The following is a 20,801-nucleotide window of genomic DNA, read 5'->3' on the forward strand; positions in this document are numbered from 1 at the left end:
CTCCGCTTAATAAGATTGAAGACCTCTCCGTTGTTAGATGGTATCTACTTGCGCCATAATGTAATAGGTTTGGGCTACTTTAAAAAATTGAACGCTATATAATTTAAAATTGTACGCTACGGAAATGTGATGACGAAATAGAGCGGTGGACTTTTTAATTTCGTAAAGTAGTAGAAACTGGGTTTCAAAATAATAAACTTCACATAAAACATTTTTACTATAGGAAATTTTAATTTTGTCCTTTAGTAAATTAAGTAAAATAAAAAGTATATTAAAACTGACGTAAAAATAAAAGATAAATATATTATTGCGGCGTTGTATTCCGCCACTCAAAACACAATGATTCGAAAATGTTGGGCGAAAAGTGGGAAACGGAAGTGTCTTAATAGTTTTAAGACCAGGTTCTCCTACACCTCCTATATACAGGATAGATCATTAAGCTAAAAAAAATAGCCATACAACCAGATAATAACATGACATAACGAAGTAGTCGTTACCTACCTACCTACCAAATTCAAGATAGGATGTACCTTCCTACATCTTATCTTGAACTTTTGAACCCAAACTAACACCCATTAGTAAAAACCCAAAGGAAAAATAAACCACTAAACAACATAAAATTATAAAAAAAAAATCCAATAGCACATAATAAAATCTCTCAAACATAACAAAGTGTAAACATTTTAACATACAATGAGCATAAGGCCGTATCCGCTCAACTGGTACCGCTTTCACCAGTGGAGCTGGAGTCAGCTCGAGTAGTCGAGTGTAACGTGAAGGCTTTTAATTCAACGTTAATTGCTAAGGGGGGCGGAACACGAGGACAGGGCCGTTAAGCGATTATGATGCGAACCTAATGTGGAAAATGGAAAAGTTTCGCGGAAAAACTATTTTGTAGCATCAATTTTGTATTATATTATGATTTTATGGCAATTGCTGGTAATGGCAGTTTTATATAGCTAAATGTCATTTTAATCTGGATAATGGTAGCCCATTTTATACCATATAACCATAATGATAAAATTTTAAAACTTTCGCTTTTAAAGCGATTATATCAAATACCCTATCTATACAGGCAGTCATTAGCATACATTAATTCGTATTTTTTATTAACATATCAGTATTTTAATCATATTCAATCTATGAGTCAGTATCTTAATACATATTCGAAGCAACATACCTTTCTTTTGATCGATTGTCTGCGGCGGCGGCGTGACCGGCGACTGGACGCGCGATTGCAGGGACGCCAATAGTTTCCGTTTATGATTACAGAGCTTGGTGAACTCCAAGCCGGCCGCCACCTGGTACGGCTTGCTCACCACCTGGGTAAAAACAAAATATAAATAAATTAAAAAATAATGTAACCCGCATGTAGCACGGTAGGCAGAGAAAGCCTAGTGATAAGACACTTCCACTTGCCACTTTCCACCGAATTCTGGAGGCATACCATTGCGTGCTGTGTGCACGCCATTCGACAAAAATTAACGTCACGCTTTGCCGCGAAACCAGAGCGAAAAAAAGAAATACAAATATGAAATATTTTATATCGCACTTTATAAATATACTCTATAAATTAATAAAAATCTTGATTATCACTCATCTATGATAATTTTATTTTTCCCCAATTTTCGAACTCGAACACAGCGTGTAAAGTGGCAAAACCCAATACCACAATTGCTTAATTAGCATTAATATGCAATTTTACATAATAATTTCAAATATTTGTGATTCACACTTCAAATATCAAACAGTTTAAAACATGGTTTTATTAATTAGCATACAAGTGTTATAAATTTCTAAAAAATCCTCATTAGGTATATTAATTAACATTTAAATATTTATGGTTTTATATAAACTATACTATATCTTTTTTAAAACTTGCGTTCAAAGTAAACCGGTAGTTATAAATTAGTATTCAATTTAAATGAGTTACACCCAAAGAAATCATATTCTCTTTTTTTAATTTTACGCTGAATCACACACTATCAGAGTAAACAACCTGAAAACCTTGTGTTAAACCTTTAAGACATTTCCGTGCCCCGCTTCCCGCGGAATTATGGATGGATTATGTCTTCAATGGCAGAATTCAAACTGCCAGTTACCAGAGTGAAGAAAATGAAAATATATATTTCATTAACTTGAGTGGGAATCGAACTCACAACCTGTCGCGTTTACAATCGCACGCTTGTGCCCATGCGCCACGACTGGCCTTATTTTTAAAAGTAAATTAAGGAAAATGAGTCTCACGATACCAGCCGATTACTAATCCGCCTATTACTAAAATTGCTTCAATAGTAAACGCCCAGTGTTTCTAGATTAATTATATACAAATTGGTATTGGGGTAATAGGCTTATAAATTCAAGAATATAGGATTAAATTAATGTTAATAATTCAATTTTCTTGATTAAAATTTATAATGAAATTCGTCGATGTTTCATTTTCATATAATTATTGTTTAGAATATTCGTATCAATAGTCGTTATAAAGAATATTTTTCTTCTATTAACATAACAACTTTTTTTTCTGTAGTGACAAGACACTTCGTTTTGTGTGTTCTGTCGGAATTCCTATTTAACATCTGATGATGATAATAACGCGGTGATATGTTTTACCATAGCAGGAAAACTAATATACCTAATTAAAAAATATTAATTAACCCGAGTCTAAGTAGACTCTGTTTAAATAACTTACAAAATAAATTTAAAATATATAAAAAGACATCCATTTCGACAGATCAAACGCATCCAATAGGTATATACGCAAAACGCAGGACACGCAGATGTGCCGTTGGAAGTGTGATTGCGTTCGTCATCCATTACGGATGGGCGCCCCCCTGTGCATGGCTGCACACACAAATTGCCACGCCATTCTCTACTGTCTAAATATATTGTGGAAATGGTATGTCTAATACCTGTGCTGATTGTGTGCTGTGTAAATTTATATTGGTGGAACATTTGTTTGAACGCGCTAATCTCAGAAACTATCGGTTGAAATTTAAAAAATCTCAAAGTCCAATTATGACGGTAGCCTATTAATATTATATCAATGTAACCCACAGTACTGTTTTGGGTACCTAAATGATGTCATGCGCATACACAACTCACAGTCACTTCCTTTTCAATTTGATCACGAGGCGAAGGCGCAGTTAAGTAAATGATAGTTTATAAATAAAATTATTGAGTAATAAAATACAGGTTTACCTTAAAAAAGTTAATCATTTATCAGATAATAACAATTATTACAAAATGACAAAAATATCTACGAAAAATATCAATCAATCAATAATGCCTGTAGAAAAAAATTGTACCAAACCCCCCAAAAACCCCAACACGTCACTTCTAATCAATACCCACCACATTCTAAACCTAGTAAAAGGTGTAAAACTACAATTTGCACCGTTTACAGACAAGACTGCCGTAAACGCCGGTTACACTTTAGCATTACGAAGCTCACTTTAACGGCATTGTGGTTTCCCCGCGTCCTCACACCTCCACTCCTTCAAATTACTTACTTATCCCCACAATGTTATTGTGGCACTGTGAGTACCCTGCGAATGTTATGTTTACTTGTTTTTTTCTTTTCTTTCTGCTTTACAAATTGAGTCGTTGCTTTGAATTACGCGGTTGAACAGTTTCTTTATTAAAACAAACAATATACGCAGTTTGAATGAATACTAGTAGGAAAATATATCTAAATGTAATAAATTTATATTTTTTTATAACAGACCTAGACAATTATAGCAGAGTACAATAGCTAGGTGTAAATTACTACGTTTTAAATATACTATAATTAATATAAAAGAAATAATTACAGAGCAAAAGGGCACTGCTCAGTCATTTCTTAGATATACGCATACTATTATTATACAGTAAATAATAGACCCGATAGGTTTATGTTGCAAATACGCTTAACTCACAAAAGGGGTTGAGGGCTTCTTAGAAACGGTGACCCGCGCTCATGAAAATATGCAGTACTTATAAGGGTTCATAGTTGCCACGAAACCTTATGAAATGACACTAGTTCGTTGACCCCCAACGTAATAATTCAAAAGAGGAGGAAACACCTCCTTTTATTATTTGCAAAGTTGGGAAAGTACAAGTAAGAATTAAAAAATACTGCAGTGTGATTCAGTCGCTTTATTATTAAATAACAAATGCAAACCGAAACGATTCTTATTTTGTGGTGCGCAGAGTTTACATGATATGTTTGTTCTTTTAAAATCAACTGACAGGAAGCCGATGCGAAGGTTTATTGGACCTCAACATCTTACATTTAACGAGGTGCATTTTTATTTTGTCGCCTTATAAAGTGAAATCCTGACAACAATGTAAAATTAAATTTGCCGGATAATAAGCCGTTATAACAATAAAGAATATTGTAAAATAAATTATGTGTTACGAGGCCAGCCGTGGCGCAAAGTCAGAAGCGTGCGACTGTAAACGCGACATTCTGTAGGTTCGATTCCTATTCGAGTAAATGAAATATTTAATGTTTTCTCGATCTGGTAACGAAGACAAAACGCGGCGTTAAGTTTTGCCACTCAACAATGGGAACGAATGGTCTTGGTCACTCCGTTCCCTACTTTCCGCCGAATTTACGAGGCATTGCGTGTTGAGTGGCAGAACTGGGGGTATCGAAGCCATAACCATCGCGTTACAGTCACAACTTTGCAACCCTGCACAACGACCTCTACTTATAGGTACTTTCTTATTCTATTTTAAGTATAAGAATTTATACTTTTATATTATACAGTAAATTAATCTCCACAAGAGTGCTAAAACATGCAATGAGTAATTGTAACGATAACTTATCTTAACTAAACATAAGAAACGGGTAACCAAATTAACTAACAGATAATTCTTGTAAAAAATATAAATATCTTTAAACCTTTTAATAATCTCAAACCGTTAAAAATCTATTTAAAAGTACTAATATTTAAAAGTTAGCATTGTAATCGAATATATTATAATATACTCAAGTCGTTGGGTGTAATGCGGTTTGATCAGTTTAACAACAACAAACAATGAATACTTAATTTAATAAGATCAAATAAAAATTAATAAAATAAAAAATCATAATTCGAGAAAAATAAAACGATTTAATATATACGAAGAGACAGAATAAAAATAATTTTCCAGTTATACAACCGCTACGAACAAAAGAGGCAGTTAGTTACCTATATCAGTTACAGGAGTCCCGCGACCCGAGTACCTCTTATGTTATATTTTTTTTACTGGATATAAATCGTATAAATACAAAGGGAAAGAAGTTAATAATTGTACTTGCTATTTATAAGGTGATGCCAAAGATTATATTAGATGATAATTATTTGGAAAAACAGCACACTTTTAATATGACAAAAAAAATAATAATAATAAATACTAAGGCACAAAAAAAGTCTTGGTTCAGAGAAGTGCGACTTATATAGGATATTACTTTATATATATCACTCTTATTTAGTTGTCTTTTTCATGACACACACACACACATAAAAAATAATTTATTTATCATCACACTGTATCTCGCACATAGCAAGGTAGGCAGAAGGAACCTGGGAACGTAGTGTTAAGATAGTCTGTTCCCATTAAGACACTTCCGTTCCCCATTTTCCACTGAATTCAGGCAACAAATTAATAAACTTATTTAAAACTATAATAATTATAAGTATTGGTACATTGAAAACATTTCAATTAAGGGTTAACGCATGACTTGGCAGAATCCTATGAACCATGCAAGTGTCAAGAGCAAACATAATATTACTTATATTGTTAGCGCGAAAAAAAATACAAGATAATAATATATGTGCGGTTTCATAATTCATAGTGACTCGCTTCGGCCTTGTAATACTTGGAAGCAACGACGTCCGTTGAAGAATATACCTATCTAAAATTCTTATATTTGTTTGTATTTAATTTATCAAAATTGGATTTTTTATGTAAATATGGTTACAGAGTTCAAATATATTTATACATTTTTAACGATTTGTTTTTACAAACTATATTACAATTCGATAGAATGTAATTAAAAACAAGATAAAGGCTATTGATATTACAGCGAAAATTAGAAGACTTAAATGTCGATCGGCAGGGCACATACTGCAAGGTTAAGACAAGTGGAGTAAAAGAGTGACTATCTGACCCAAGACCTCAAAAAAGATGAGATGATGATATCAGACGATTAGCAGAAAATATGTGGCACAGAGTTGTTCAGGAACGAGCATGATTGAAAAGATTGGAAGAGGCCTTTCTCGACTGGTAGACGGATCTGCAATATTAAATCACTAAAATTTAGACTATTATATATATGTTATATAGTTTCTTTAAGTTTGGTTATGTCAAGAGTGTTATTATAAAATCCGAATGAGAACCTGTTAAACCTTTCAGGCTGTTAAACTTAATCATCAATAAATGAACTAACTAATTATTAATTACTTATTCACCGATCAACTAAAATCAACCACATAAAATGAGTAAGGCAAGCTGACTGACTGACTGACAGACAGGACAGTACGACAATGTGTTCGTTACGTAACGCTCATTATATAGAAACAATCAGCTTGATGGACGTAGGACGACACGCCCCGCTTTGAGCGTGACACCCTAATGACCATCCACTAATTAATAGGTACATTTCGTCCCTGAATTATTCATTGTTTTGCATATCGAACAGTGTTTGGTCTATAAATTGGTTTAAACGTCCAATTTGCGTCACCGTTTCTTCATATATTTGCATTCAATTGTGAAATATTTGACGTTAAGTGTACATTAGGTACATCATTATAATGTGAGCTATGTCGATATTGATATATGAGTTCGACATTCTATTGGAACTAAAACAATGGTGGGTATTAGTTATGTTATATATGTTATATATAGTGTTATAAATCAAAATATGAGAAGTAAAGAATCGCTTTTCGATGAGCAATAGTATGCTAAACGAACACACTCCTTTTGACTAACAAATACAAAACATTCAATTCTACTAAGCTACAGAATACTTAAATATTTGTAAAAATATCTAAAGATATTAAATCAACAGAGATATTCCTGATATCATGGATATATTAAACGTAGAAGTTTAGTCATAATATACTCGTATATGTAACAAAGACCATTAAATTTGAACATCAAAACAAGTAATTTTAATGGATGACAGCGGAGTAATTATTATTTACGACCACCCTCCATCCAGCCATTGTGAGCTCGATATCAAAATAGAATAACATTGTATTTATACAATTCTCAATACGTAATGACAATTACATAATAACAATATTCAAAGTACACAATGTATTAAACAAATTAATTTAGCTCAATTCTATAGTAATTAATAATAATAATTCTCTCGTATTTACTAATTTGCTAATTATAGCCTAAGGTGATAGAGTTTCGGAGAATTAGAAGGCAAAAGAAGAAGAATAATTTATTATTTTTAGATTATTTGCTAATAGCTGACACAATTAATAGAAGGGCAAATACTAGGATGTCACAGAGAGAATGAAGAACGTGGTGGTTTGGCCATGGCGAGGGAATAATTGAAAGAGATTTATAAAGCAAAAATGAGTAACAAGAGTGGCAAAGGGGCAACCTCCGTTGACCTTGAAAACACGGTACCGGATAATACTCGAGAAAGGTCTCATAAAAGTAATACGAACCCCGTAGACCTTGTATAAAGAGGTAAATGACAGTGGAGGAAGTGAAAGAGGTGTGTAGAGAATGTGAAGAAAAAAAAAGAACATTTCTTAATAAAGACGCAGGTGGAATATTTCCGGCTGGACGTGAGTTTGATTCCCACTGGAAGGAAGTTGAATTTTTTTTTACTTTTCTTCGACAAACACCGACGTACAATGTTTTTGAATGTGCAGAAAGTGTACAACGATTAACGAGGAATTGATTTGTCTATAATTTATTTGCTTAAAATTGCAATTTAAATTTTTAGGATAATTTATAAAATATATGTACAGAAATATACAGCGAGATGTTACATAGGTAAAGGACAGAATATCTCGATATTTAATTACTATTACTGTTACATATGGGATAAAGAGTAAAGTTGACAAAATATATTTTATATGTTTACAATCAAACATGTAGTACATTTAACAAAAACATAGTATAGTTTTATTCGAAATGTCAGTTATGTAAATACATAATTCAAAACTACAAAATCCAATCAAAACCAATTTAAAGATCACTAAAAACCCTCATATCGGCGTAACGTGTGACGAATGTTGTGCAATTTGTCCGGCTCGTCGTCGAGCGCTTTCCACTAATTAATGGTGACGTTTATTGGTGCCAAACCGGTATGTACATGCGGCCCGCACTCATTAAGAGGCGAGGACCGACCTAGACAACTCCCAAACTTTGTTAAAATAGTCAGTCATTTACTGTAATGTGATGGACTTGGCTCGGTGGTCTCCCGCACTCAGCAAGGTAAGCAAAGGGAACCTAGTGTTAACACACTCCATTATCCATTTTCCGCTAAAATCCAGAGGCAATGTCGCGCTTTTCCTCGACACTAAAACAAAGACATTATAATATTAAATATTTTTTTCCTAGAGTTGAAATCGAACTCACAACCTGTCGCTTTTCCAGTCGCACGCTTGTACCCGCTTGTATCCGCCACGACTGGCCTCAAATATCATCTTATTGACATTGTAATTGTACGGACGCGCCGCAAGGAAAGAACCAATTTGTGTATAATAAGGTTAAGCTTGCTTCAATACAGATGTTTTAAAATATTATTGTACGTGTTCTGATTAAAAATTTTAATAAAACAGATAAACTAAAAATTATTTTATAAAATTATCATTTTAAGTTTTCAATGAATGCAAAACAACAGTACTCCAAAAAAGTACCACTTTTTCCTCAATTGTAGCGATTTATTTCAATAATATGTTTCTTTTTACCTTAAAAAACAATGTCTTAAAATAATTACATACTGGAAGTATTCAACAGCCAAAGGTGCTAATACTCGATTTATATATTAGCTCAAACCGTAACAATTATCTTGTTGTGGAAGATAAGTGGTCCCATTGGTTGGACTCTTCCCCCCGGGTAATCAGTATTCAGGTCGAGTCCGTAAACATATGCGGCCGCTAAATGTTTAATGCCCGAAAACGTACAAAACGATCGTTCCAATTACATTTTACGAAACATGAGAATATTTATATTACTTACACAGTTTAAATTTAATATTGTCAAGATATGTTAAGTGGTATAATTATCAATATCTAAATAAGTTGAGAGTTGAAATCCGCCACTCAACACGCAATGCCTAGAAAATTTGGCGGAAAATGTGGAACGGAGTGTTTTAACTCTAGGTTGCCTATGTCTACCCTGCTTTTTATTATTGTAGAAAAAAAATACGAAAAAACAACAAAAAAAATAGCACTACACACAAACCTAGCACAAAAATAACAGACACACCAGTTGCATCACAAGTAGATATATACATAATTCACAATTCACCTCAACTCCTCGAAAACCCATTGAATTCACCTATCTAAAGGAGCTGTTCGCATGCGATATGGGCACATTGTATATGGTGGCCATTCCATTCGGGCGTCGTCGGTAGTAGGAGATCTTACAATGGTCAATAAACAAAGGTGTACCTGGCACCTACACCATACGATATAGTGTAAGCCGGATCGGAGCCCTATCGGCACATCGAATTGGCGAAGCGTGTCGCACCAACTGTCTCTGGGCACATTTTATTGTGGCGTGCGGCGTGTTGACTTGTGTAACAGACGCCTGGTAAATTGTATGTAGATACAGCTTTAATATTATTGTATTTTAGCTGTGGACATTGAATTTCTATTGCATTGTGAGAAAACGTGGATTTACTTTTAGACTAGGAGCGCCGTTGTTGTAATTGTAAACGTCTTATAGTAGTTAAAACTGTGGTTTCATTTAAAGTGGCGCTGACAATTCCAGTTTCCAAATTCCAAATTTATACAGGATAAATTTAAAATACAGCAAATTTAAAAAATACTTTAATAACCACATTTAGAATAGGTGTGACAGTAGGCTAAATAAAAAATAGTTTCTGTCTCTAAAAATACTATAAGATAAGACATAAAAAACCACAAATTTTATAAAAAAAATTAGGAGCGATGGTTAAGGATTCATTTTCACGCTCTGGAAAATGTTTATTTTTAAAACAATTTTCTTTTGTACCTGTTAGCATGATTTCCGCTATCAAGCACGTAATACCTTTATAATTAATTAGCTTTATAATATGGCGAAAGGAATAACTTATCTCTATGTTCTCCCTTCCTAACTAGTATACCTATACAATACAGCACGGTAAATGCGTGAAAATAATAAACTAAAAATCCCACTTCAGGGCAGGATAAAGTAATGAACCCGGGTCATGGAACGAACGAGGAAAGACTAGATAACAAACAAAAACAAAAAAACTAACATTTTTTTGTAACTAAAAGTCACAATATGAGATAGGAAATCACATAAAAAAATATGTCAGTCAACGTATTCAAACGATTTTATAGATTTTATAGAATTATTATCATTTTAATGGAGTAAATCATATTGTTACATACACACAAATACGTTTCATATTGTCATTACAAAATACTTTAACTTTTAAAAAAAATATAATATACTCATTTGAAATATAATAGCATACAACATCCTTCCCGTTATTATTTTAAACTAGGCTCATATCTGATGGTAACGTTCAACAAAACGTCCGCCATACCAATATAGTTCTTAATGCGAAGTTATAAGCGTTATAATACACGGTTAAAACACGGCATCGTGGTCCACCGTATTCTACTTGCCCGTTGCCACTTTCACCTCACACTATGAGAAAGTCGCCATCAGTAGTTTAGAAATCCATTCGGCATCTTTAAATACTTGTTTTGAGCTAGTTATATACAGATTTCGTTAAGAGAAATTTCTCTTATTTATTATACAATCATAAATTTAAGTGGTTGCTGTATTTTAGTCATTCAAAGTTCGTGAAGCATAATGTCTAACGATAAATCGATACAGTACATTGGTACTATATTTAGAAAGTATTATGCTCCATTTGTATTTAAGCCTAGACGAAATATTGTTGGAGCTTTATCACGAGGAACAATCAAAACTGTTGACCTCGATCGATCTGTTAAATGTCACTTGAAATTCATGTTGCCACGCGGAAACATCAGACCTTTAAGGCAACAAAGAATTGGAACGGCAACAATACAGACCGTTCGCAGATACCTATCATTGTAAAATTTAAGAGAGATCACGACCCGTACAATGCTAGAAAGAAAAATATAGGTATTATTTTTATTGAGGCGATTGTAGAGAGGCACATAAGGCATAGATTCCTTTCTCGTAAACAACGAAGTAATGGTCCATAAACGTCCAAGTATTCAAACGTGTGGCTGCGATGATATCGCCGACAGCGTCTGATCTACGACAGCCTCACGACTGTGCCTATACCACGACCAATCATTTCGGCAATACGTAATTTTGTAGTACAACACACTAAAATAAATATATGAATTTATATGAATTGTTATAAGCCAGTTTTATGATAAGTTAATGTCACAGACATTAATAACTAGTTGAATCATATTAATATTATTATAATTAAATCAAATGAAAGAAAAATCCACGACCATTATCAATATCATTATGCTAATGTAAAATACTTTATACCAAACATTCTTAAAATATTTATCTATTCATATTTTAGTAATTATAATATTGGAATTTGGTACAACGGATGTCTTGTTAATATAATCTCTCATGTTATAAACAAATAAGTAAAAATTCATATTAAAGTAATGCAATAAGCTTTTAAAATTTTAAATGAAAACACTTGTAATAAAGTTCAAAAGAGAAAAATAAGAACCAATTCTGAACAAAAAAAAATCAAAAGAATGTTTGCAGATTCATTTGAAGCCTCGTGATCTGAATCTCAACTACACTCAAGTACCAAGTTGCGCTACGGAATTCTATCCATCAACGACAAGATGTAAAAGAGATACCGGTGAATCGATTCGATGTTGCTGAATCTGAAATCGAGATCTCGCCGAGTGCATTTCAAGACGGAATGCTCGGAACAAAGAGGAATCGATGAGAGCGGGCGAGGGGGTGTCGGGGGCAGCGACCTCCCCCCGACGGCCGCGGCGCAATTTGTACATTTCAAGTGCACACAAAGGCAAGGCGAGGAGGTCGCAGCTTTGACAGAATTAACTTGTCCGTAGCAAGGGACTATGCAAGCATCACCTTTATTGAATCGCACGGACGAACGAGACGGAATTTTAGTTGGATGCAAATTTGTATTGCATGCAACATAGCTGTTACACCGTTTGAAACTTGCTAGCTGTCAATAAAGATAAATTCACGAATAAACTTCTGTCTGTCAAAGGTTTTAGTATAAATTGAAATTTATGAGAATATTTCATGTTTGCATTTTCACACCAATACTTGTAAAACATAATATTACTTCACAAAGACAAAGTAATAGGAAAATAATAAAATAAAACCATTGGTGGTAATAATATGTGCAAAACACAAAATTATTTTATCATTAAAAAGACCGTTAAAGATTATATAAAATGATGTAAAAAGTCAAAATCTAAAAAGAGGGTGCCAAACATGTTTTTTGTAAGATTATCAAAGCAAACAGAACGCGTACGTTTTGCAAAGTGAGACCCACAGTAAACAAAGTGGGGCAAGATATAACGACTCACTTGTTAGGCAATGGGTGTGCTCTGAATAACTATACGGAATGATGATGACGATGTTCTGTCGCCGAGATCTATCGTAGACATGTGTACAATACTGGTCTAATATAAAGTCGTCATAGACATACTGTATGTTTAGTGAAATATGCATGTTAATTATTATATAATGTGTAAACCAATTCCTATAATATATATTTACATTAAAATTACTTGTAATAAAAAGATATTAACAGACTTTTTTGTATCTAAATAAAAGAAATTCGTAAATAATAAAAACGACGATATGCAAAATAAAAATAATAGAAGACCAGAGATGAACAAATGTAAATGTATTGGTAGGTACTTTTTTCATAATGTTCGAGTACTGTATGGTAGGTTTATGCTACATTTATTTTATAACAATGTAGTAACTACACTATAACAATGTTAAAAAAGGCATACATATGTTGCAGTGGACTGTGTGAAAGAAATATATAAAATCAATTGTAAATTTTTTTTGGCACAATTACTTTAGGATCCTTAGTCAGCGAGCAGTATTTTTATTGGCACATTATAGTAACCAACAGCTAAGTATTTATAATATTTAAAATATCCAAATCTCATGCCCCAAATGTCCATTCACCTGTTCATACGACGACTTGAATAAGGCAATGATGCCGCAGTCAACGTGCTAAAATACTGGCAAAATATGATCTGAATTTTCTAAGCTGAATGCTTGTACTAAGAAGAAGAATATTGAAATTGTGTAAAATTCACACAGTGCAATATTCGGACACTACAATGCTCTTAAAGGAGAGATGATAGCTATTGATCTATATAGACCAGGTACATATAACGCAAAAACGCGAAGTAAACAGAAGCTACGTGATTCACGTCACGCATACAATAGACACTATTTACAGATACAACATTTCGTAGCTTCAATACAATACAATTCTTTTATTCGTAGCTTTTAAGCATTTTGTAGCTCAAAAACACAATAGATGTAATTTTCAACCTATTCAGAAGAACGACTTGATCATCTCTGAGTTTCAACACAAAAACAATACCGAATGTTTGTCGTAAACGAACCAAAACGTGTTTACTTTCACATTGTAGGTACTTGCATTGTTCACATTACTTATATCCACAACATGTTTCGATACTATCTCACTGAAATATCTCAAAAAAAAAAAAACGCATACGGCCATTAATTACCAGCTTTTGTCCAAGCATATAAAAATAAACAACGAAAAATTGATTGACAGCCAAAAATGAAAAAAATACAATATTCAAAATGTACGAGTACACTAAATGAAATGGTAATTGCTTTTCAAAAGGCGTTGTTAATTCGGACGAAACGAATGTTTTTACCGACTGACGTCTTAAGCCTAGAAGTAACGAGAAGAAAAATATAGTCTGCCATTTCGCTATAAAAAGAAAGATATTGCTTTTATTCTGGCACAATTAACTTTAATAAGTTGTTATCTATTCGATTTCAGTTCATTTAAATTAATTCGTACAAATTTATATGATTGTTAGTTTTATAAATAGCTTTTAAAAATTAAAGTTTATCACTTAGTGATAAACTGAAGAATGTTAAGAACCGGTTTCCATTGAGCAACATATCACGATTTTACATCATCATGCATTAATCATAAAATCGTTGATTTAAAAAACACGAAAATAAATTTAGTATCAATGACAGTATTAACATAATGATAGCTTTTTTTTTTGTTTAAATGATTACAAACGATAATATTGGTCTCGGAGACATCATCGTTGCATCTACAAAAAGCGATATTATCTGTAACCGGCTCTGCCAAATGATTCCCATAACGGAAAAAGTAGCCCGACCGAACGAGCTAAATATGTAGTTTATAAGGCAACATATTCGCATGTCTCTCTTAGGGTCCACTTTTTCTATCTCGTCAATTGGATGTTCAACAAACTGTCTTAAGTTATAGTCATCATTACTTATAGATTCTTTTCTTGGCAATAACATTTAAGAAGTAAAAATAACCAACGCGAGAAATGCATCGTTTTATTATTAATCTTGAAAAACATTTAAAATGTTGCCGACAAACTTAAAGCGGGTGAAGTAAATAAAACTCACCTTGGGGTCGAAACTAAAGGCAGTCTCTGGTCTCAGCGGGCACGGCAGGCCGCACTTACAAGTGCCCGTCGTTTGCAAGTACTCCCGGAGCTGGGCGAGGTTACTCAACGCCGTTCCACTGGGGCTAGAAGAAAACGCGTCCATTTTAATTTTTTTTTTTAAACTATTTTACATAACAATGTTATTTAATACAACTGCTTTGTAAACATTACAATTCATTCATGATTACATGCATAGTACGTACCTATATTTGTGGTACATATTAGTCATTCTTATTCAATAACAATATAAATATTTTTTGCTATATATGTTTTCCTATATTCGTAATAATGTTTTTATAAATAAGTATAATAATTAAGATATGCTGTTGTATTGAAAAACCTATCGATATCTACAAATGACTTGAATATTGCAAAATTGAATAAAAACTTCAAAATGCAATCGACTGCAATTGTATCTAAATATCATCAGGGCATAAATTAAATAAATGAATATTTTATTTAAAAAGATGCTAATACGTTTTCTTTGCCTATACCCATAATCACCCGTTTTATCGATTCATGACTATATTTGAACAAAGGCACCTTTCATTTCACACATTCATGCACTAGAAGTAATTATAAAAAAAAAAACAATAAACCTGACTGCACAATTTTATATTATACCTTAAGTTTATATTATAGCAATTTCCTTAAAGATGTTTGATTATTTTAGAAATTCAATTCAAAACAAGAAGTTTTTGTTTTGACATACGCAATGATATTCTATTGTTTCTATTAGACTTGTTTGTGATTAACATTGCTTGTGGTTTTAATTGCTTTGAGGTTTTTGTAATTGTTATTGGCATTGCAAAATGGCAGCATTTACTAATGCTCAATATTTATGTATGGGAGAGCTGATGGAATTGCAAGATTAGTGCGACGATTATATGCAAAGCAATTTCCTAAGGGTTGGCTTACCCATGCACAGGTTTTTACTAAAACCCATCGTCGAATATGTGAACATGGATCACTATATTGAATGGAAATACCAGTACTTACTAGAGACATTACATTAAAACTTAGTGTCTCAGTGGCAGAGACCTCTACACTACCGTTCTAAAGTCTATTTTTTTTAAGTTCTATCTATTTTATGTTGGAATAACTATGCTCACGGTGGTTGTATTTTGAAAAATATATTGTGGTTATATCAAAATTTTCTACACAGGGAATTAATAATTTTCACAACAGCTATTGGTCTCACCACCACCACTCATCAGTGCATAATAAACAATCACTGCATAACTAACACCTTCCTCTCGAATCCCTCCGTCCACTAGTGGAAACTACATTAAAACCCACATTGCATTATTTAAAAGTTACAAGAGCACACTTTGCAAGGATTTTTTACTATTAGATAAATATAGATATCCTATTTAAGTACCATACATAGCAAAAAACTCCTACATCACGCCAGTCTTCATCTCAAAACATGTTTTAAGTGAGTCGATCGAAAAAGAGAATCAAGATTACGTGTGCTCACATATTCCGACACTACATTATTTTTTACTCAAGTCACGATAAATATTTAAGAGGTATTTCTTCGTTCAAAATGTACGGGATAGTTTCGGGTTGAAAAGTATTTTTCTGGATATTTGCACTCTAAAAATATCTGGCCGTAACATTAAATTTAACTTTTACAAGCTATTCATATTAATTTGTTTTCTTGATTCACAAGCAAAAGATTATATATGAGATACAAAAAAAAAGAAAAAGGCAATAAAAGATGACACCCAGTTACGTAACCATAAATACATAATGGGTTCGTTTATCATTAATATATATTTATGTAACAAAAACTTGTCATTGCGGTTACAAGGATAATAAAGTGTAAATTATAAAGTTATTATATATTAAAGGATACCATTTACAAAAAGGAAGATAATAACTGACATTAAGCCGAACGAGCTTCTCGTTGCTGATTTAAAAAGGACGACTTATTTTATCATAATGGAACCTGACATTTTGTCTGATGCGATTTTATAACATTTACTTTTAAAAGTGAGTAGAGTGAGTTTTTTTACAAATCATGGTGACGTATCATTACCATCTCATTATAATGAACTCGACTTGTTCATGATTCTAAATATAAATGTGTCACGTTGTCACTTTCATCACGTTGTATCCCGCACACAGCAGGGTAGGCAGAGGGAATCTAGTGTGCAGACACTCCGTTCCCCACTTTCCGCCGAAATCACAACCAGAGCGAAGAAATTAAAATATAAATAAACATTTCATTACCTCGAGTGGGGATCGAACCCACGACCAGTCGACAACAAATACACACTTCAACCGCTGCGCCACGACTGGCCCTTGTTATTTCACGATTATTGAGATAAATTTAAGAGTTGCCTTCATTACGCTCACAGCAGATCACATTTAATATGGAATATTGGAGGTGGTTTCTAATTAATATAGTGTAAGCGGAGGGGTGAGAAGCAGTGACTCGTACAAGCGATTGAAAGCGTATTTGCTGAAAGGGAACGGCGCAAAGCTCCTAGTCAACCGTGTTGAGGTCCTGTGATCAACTGACTGCTGCCCGGTCACTCAATAACAGTTAATTGGTTTTCGAACCCTATTTGCCTTTATCTCTTGCATTTTTGACTTCATTATGTAAGCAATTTGTTTTCCTTTAGAGCGACTCGAGTGTAAAGAGAAAACTTTTTATATTGATATTCTACATAAAAGCTTAACGAGGTACCTATCTTGGCAATTTCTTTTGAAATGTACTTTTCAACTTAAATATAAATTGGTCTCCTATTAAGTTAAACTAATAAAATTATTTATTGAATTATAAAAATTTTGCAGATATACAAATATATAACTCTATCTTTACTAAAAGCATAGAGACACTCATTTCTTCCTCTCCTCTATCATATCTCTATGCCCTCTATCACAAACACTGGATATGATAACTCCAGTGATTGTTCACGGTCTGCGACACTATAAAGCTGAGCCGCGACCACAAAAAAAAAGATATGTTTGCCATTTTTTTTTATTCTGTTTACTTTTTATTGCGGATTCGACCACTGTATGCGTGTTCGCGGTCGGTCGGCGTACCTGGTGAAATTTACTTTTTTGCATTTTTGGGGGGAACTTGTAGGTACCTACCTACCTACCTACATAGACAGCTGCCGATAATAATTATTTAACACGCGAACCCTTTTACACCTTGCACGCGGCTATATCGCTTTGTTTCCGCCATAGGGCCAATTTATAAGTTTTAAACAGAAAATAACATATGATTAATGTGAAACGTGTTACACTGGCTACTAAGTAAGCGTCAGTTCCATTAATACGACATTACCATAATCAATTTGCCAGTAGGTAGCCATGCATTTTAATTTACCAGCTGTGGGGAAACTTTTGAAGGCACCATATAAATTTTGACATCAATTATTAGGTTTATTAACGGAGGCCGTCATGGCGCAGGGGCACAAACGTGCGACTGTGAACGCGACGGTTGTGGGATCGATTCTAACTCGGGGAATTAATTACTATTTATTAATTTCAAAGTGGGGAACGAAATGTCTTAATACTAGGTTCTCTCTGCTAACCTTTTGTATGCGTCATATAGAGTGAGGCAAATGACGGAGAAATATAGAGAAAGATATAAATAAATAAATTAAAGTATGAAATCATAAATCATAGTCTATACTAAAAAAACGTAGTATAGCTAATGTTTATGATTTTCCAGAATATTTGCACATTTTCCTGTTCGCATAATTTCTCAGATATTAAACACGAATAAATGAACTATTGTAATCGATGATTCAAACTGATGGTTCCAAGTAAAACAAGAGTCGACAGAAACAAGAAATGCTTAAGCAATTACGAACATCTGTCGACCGGTGTCCTTGATGGATAGAACGATATTATAACCTAGACTATTTTAAGCGTTTTAATATGAAACATTTTGTTGCTGTAATTGTATAAATTTTAAGCATCTACTTTAACAAAGTAGAAATAATAAATAATAGTCGTTTTATAAAATAGCCTGTACATTATACGCAGACGTACGAGTTATCCATTAATAACAGTCTAAAAATATACTGAGTTTTTTTTTATTCCACTTGCATTGAGATATCTTAAGGAATATCGCTAATAAATACTTACATTCTTTTTTTTAAGACTCATTATAGGTTAATACTTTGAGGCCAGACATCCTTGTCAGCCTTATTTATCTATTCTCATTATTATTTTTTTCCCTTAACCTTATATATAAATAATTACTCATTATGTTGTATACAAATAGAATATTATACTATTTTATATTGTTATCTTGATGTTTATGTAAATTACTTTGATGTTATTATTCATAATGATTCTAGATTATTTACGAATTTAATAAGTTTTTTATTTTATAAATGAAGACTTTATAAGTGCTTTTAATATTTTAGACGAAACCGTTTGTGTACTAAATAAATATTTACATTACACAGATATTGAGATATGAACAAGGATATCCATAAATCATATTGTAATAGTTTATTTAAATAATACATGTAATTTATAATATCGTAACATTCCCATAACAACAGATACAAAATAATTTAATAGTTATTACATTTAACTAAAGCATAATTGTTAACAAGATAAACTACAATTAGGTAGTATAATTCTAAACCAACAGAAGACAAACCCGTTATTATGTATGTACTGTCACATTGTATTATAGCAAATTAGAACAAACAAGACACAACAAACCATTTATACTTACATTTTGGTTTGATATTCAAAGAATTAATATCTGAATACGAGCAAGTACTAATAAAACGTTTAGTTTATTAATAGATTGATCTTGCTCTTTGCATACTAATATTGAATACATTACTTAGTTTCCTTGGAAAATTACTAGTTCAACACACATCTAGCAGTATTAACATAAGATTAAGTTGTAAACAGTTATTATTTCTAATAATAGCAAACAACTGACCACCTGTTGGGGAGGCCACATGTAACCTCATAAATTGTGTATAGCGTTGCAACACTTGTCTAAGAGACTTGAAACTTTGTTTTGCGTAATCCGAAAAGAACGTGTGAAATATATTAATATTGAAATGGTTCAATTAGTTTTATGTTGATATAATATTTTTCATATATAAAACTGTATGTTTCATACATTAATTTTAAAAATAATAATAATAGAAAATAGTACTTACTGGTATTACGATACAAGTATATAAGAACAAGGCGACTACATACATAAATATACATAAACTGTAATAAAGAGATTTAATAGTGAGATAATGAACAATTAATTACAAATTTAAAGTAGAAACGATTATATACAGAGGAATACAATTACCATTACATCGATCAAAAACATTGTATAACTTTCTGGTGTTTATTTCGTGCATTGTTTTATTAACAACAACACAACTCACAAACTATATATTTTCATTTATATCTAAATTTTTAAATCTTTAACTCTCTCTATAATAGAACCTCTTAATTTAATCCTTCTTAGAAACACAATTGTCCAAAATACGAATAAAACGAATGATATTGTATACCGTTAGTATGAAGCAAATAGAATACGACGTGGTTGTCATATAATAGATCTATGAAATGTGGAGCTGGCCCGGTGATTGATCTCATTTCCTTTGTGCTCTACGGGCGAGGCATAGTATAATGGCTGAAATACTTTGGCGCTAAGCCAACATCAACTGCAGTGGGTACATTGACGAATCAAGATTCAGTTAAATCCATACAAAATTAGGTTTAACAAGAGATTTGTATTGTTTCCACAAATTACTTATAGACGTGTGAAAAGCTACAAATTACGTTCTTGTTTGACATTTGAAGGAGCATTAAAATTTCTATTATAGATATAAGTTTTAAACTTTAAATGAATATCCAGTTCATCAAGTAAACATCTGTTAGGATAATATATAGGAACTTCAATCCTGTTAATACAATGTTATATTTAAAAAAATACAATTTAAAACCACATTAGAT

General features: G+C 32.6%; 1 protein-coding gene across 3 annotated transcripts in view; it reads right to left on the reverse strand.

Annotated features, from left to right (window-relative positions):
- Positions 1–20,801, reverse strand: part of LOC146538098 (uncharacterized) — a 56,683-nt gene that overhangs the window by 17,867 nt on the left and 18,015 nt on the right. For all 3 annotated transcript variants that reach the window (XM_085186195.1, XM_085186194.1, XM_085186197.1), the window contains exons 2-3: positions 14,803–14,926; positions 1,181–1,322 (exon numbers count right to left, since the gene is read on the reverse strand). In XM_085186195.1, coding sequence (XP_085042321.1) covers positions 1,181–1,322; positions 14,803–14,926 — 266 coding nt within the window. The remainder of the gene's footprint in view (positions 1–1,180; positions 1,323–14,802; positions 14,927–20,801) is intronic.

Source organism: Heliconius melpomene, chromosome 6, assembly GCF_056956725.1.
Source record: "Heliconius melpomene rosina isolate 202511_hmr_F chromosome 6, ASM5695672v1, whole genome shotgun sequence".
NCBI lineage: Eukaryota > Metazoa > Arthropoda > Insecta > Lepidoptera > Nymphalidae > Heliconius > Heliconius melpomene.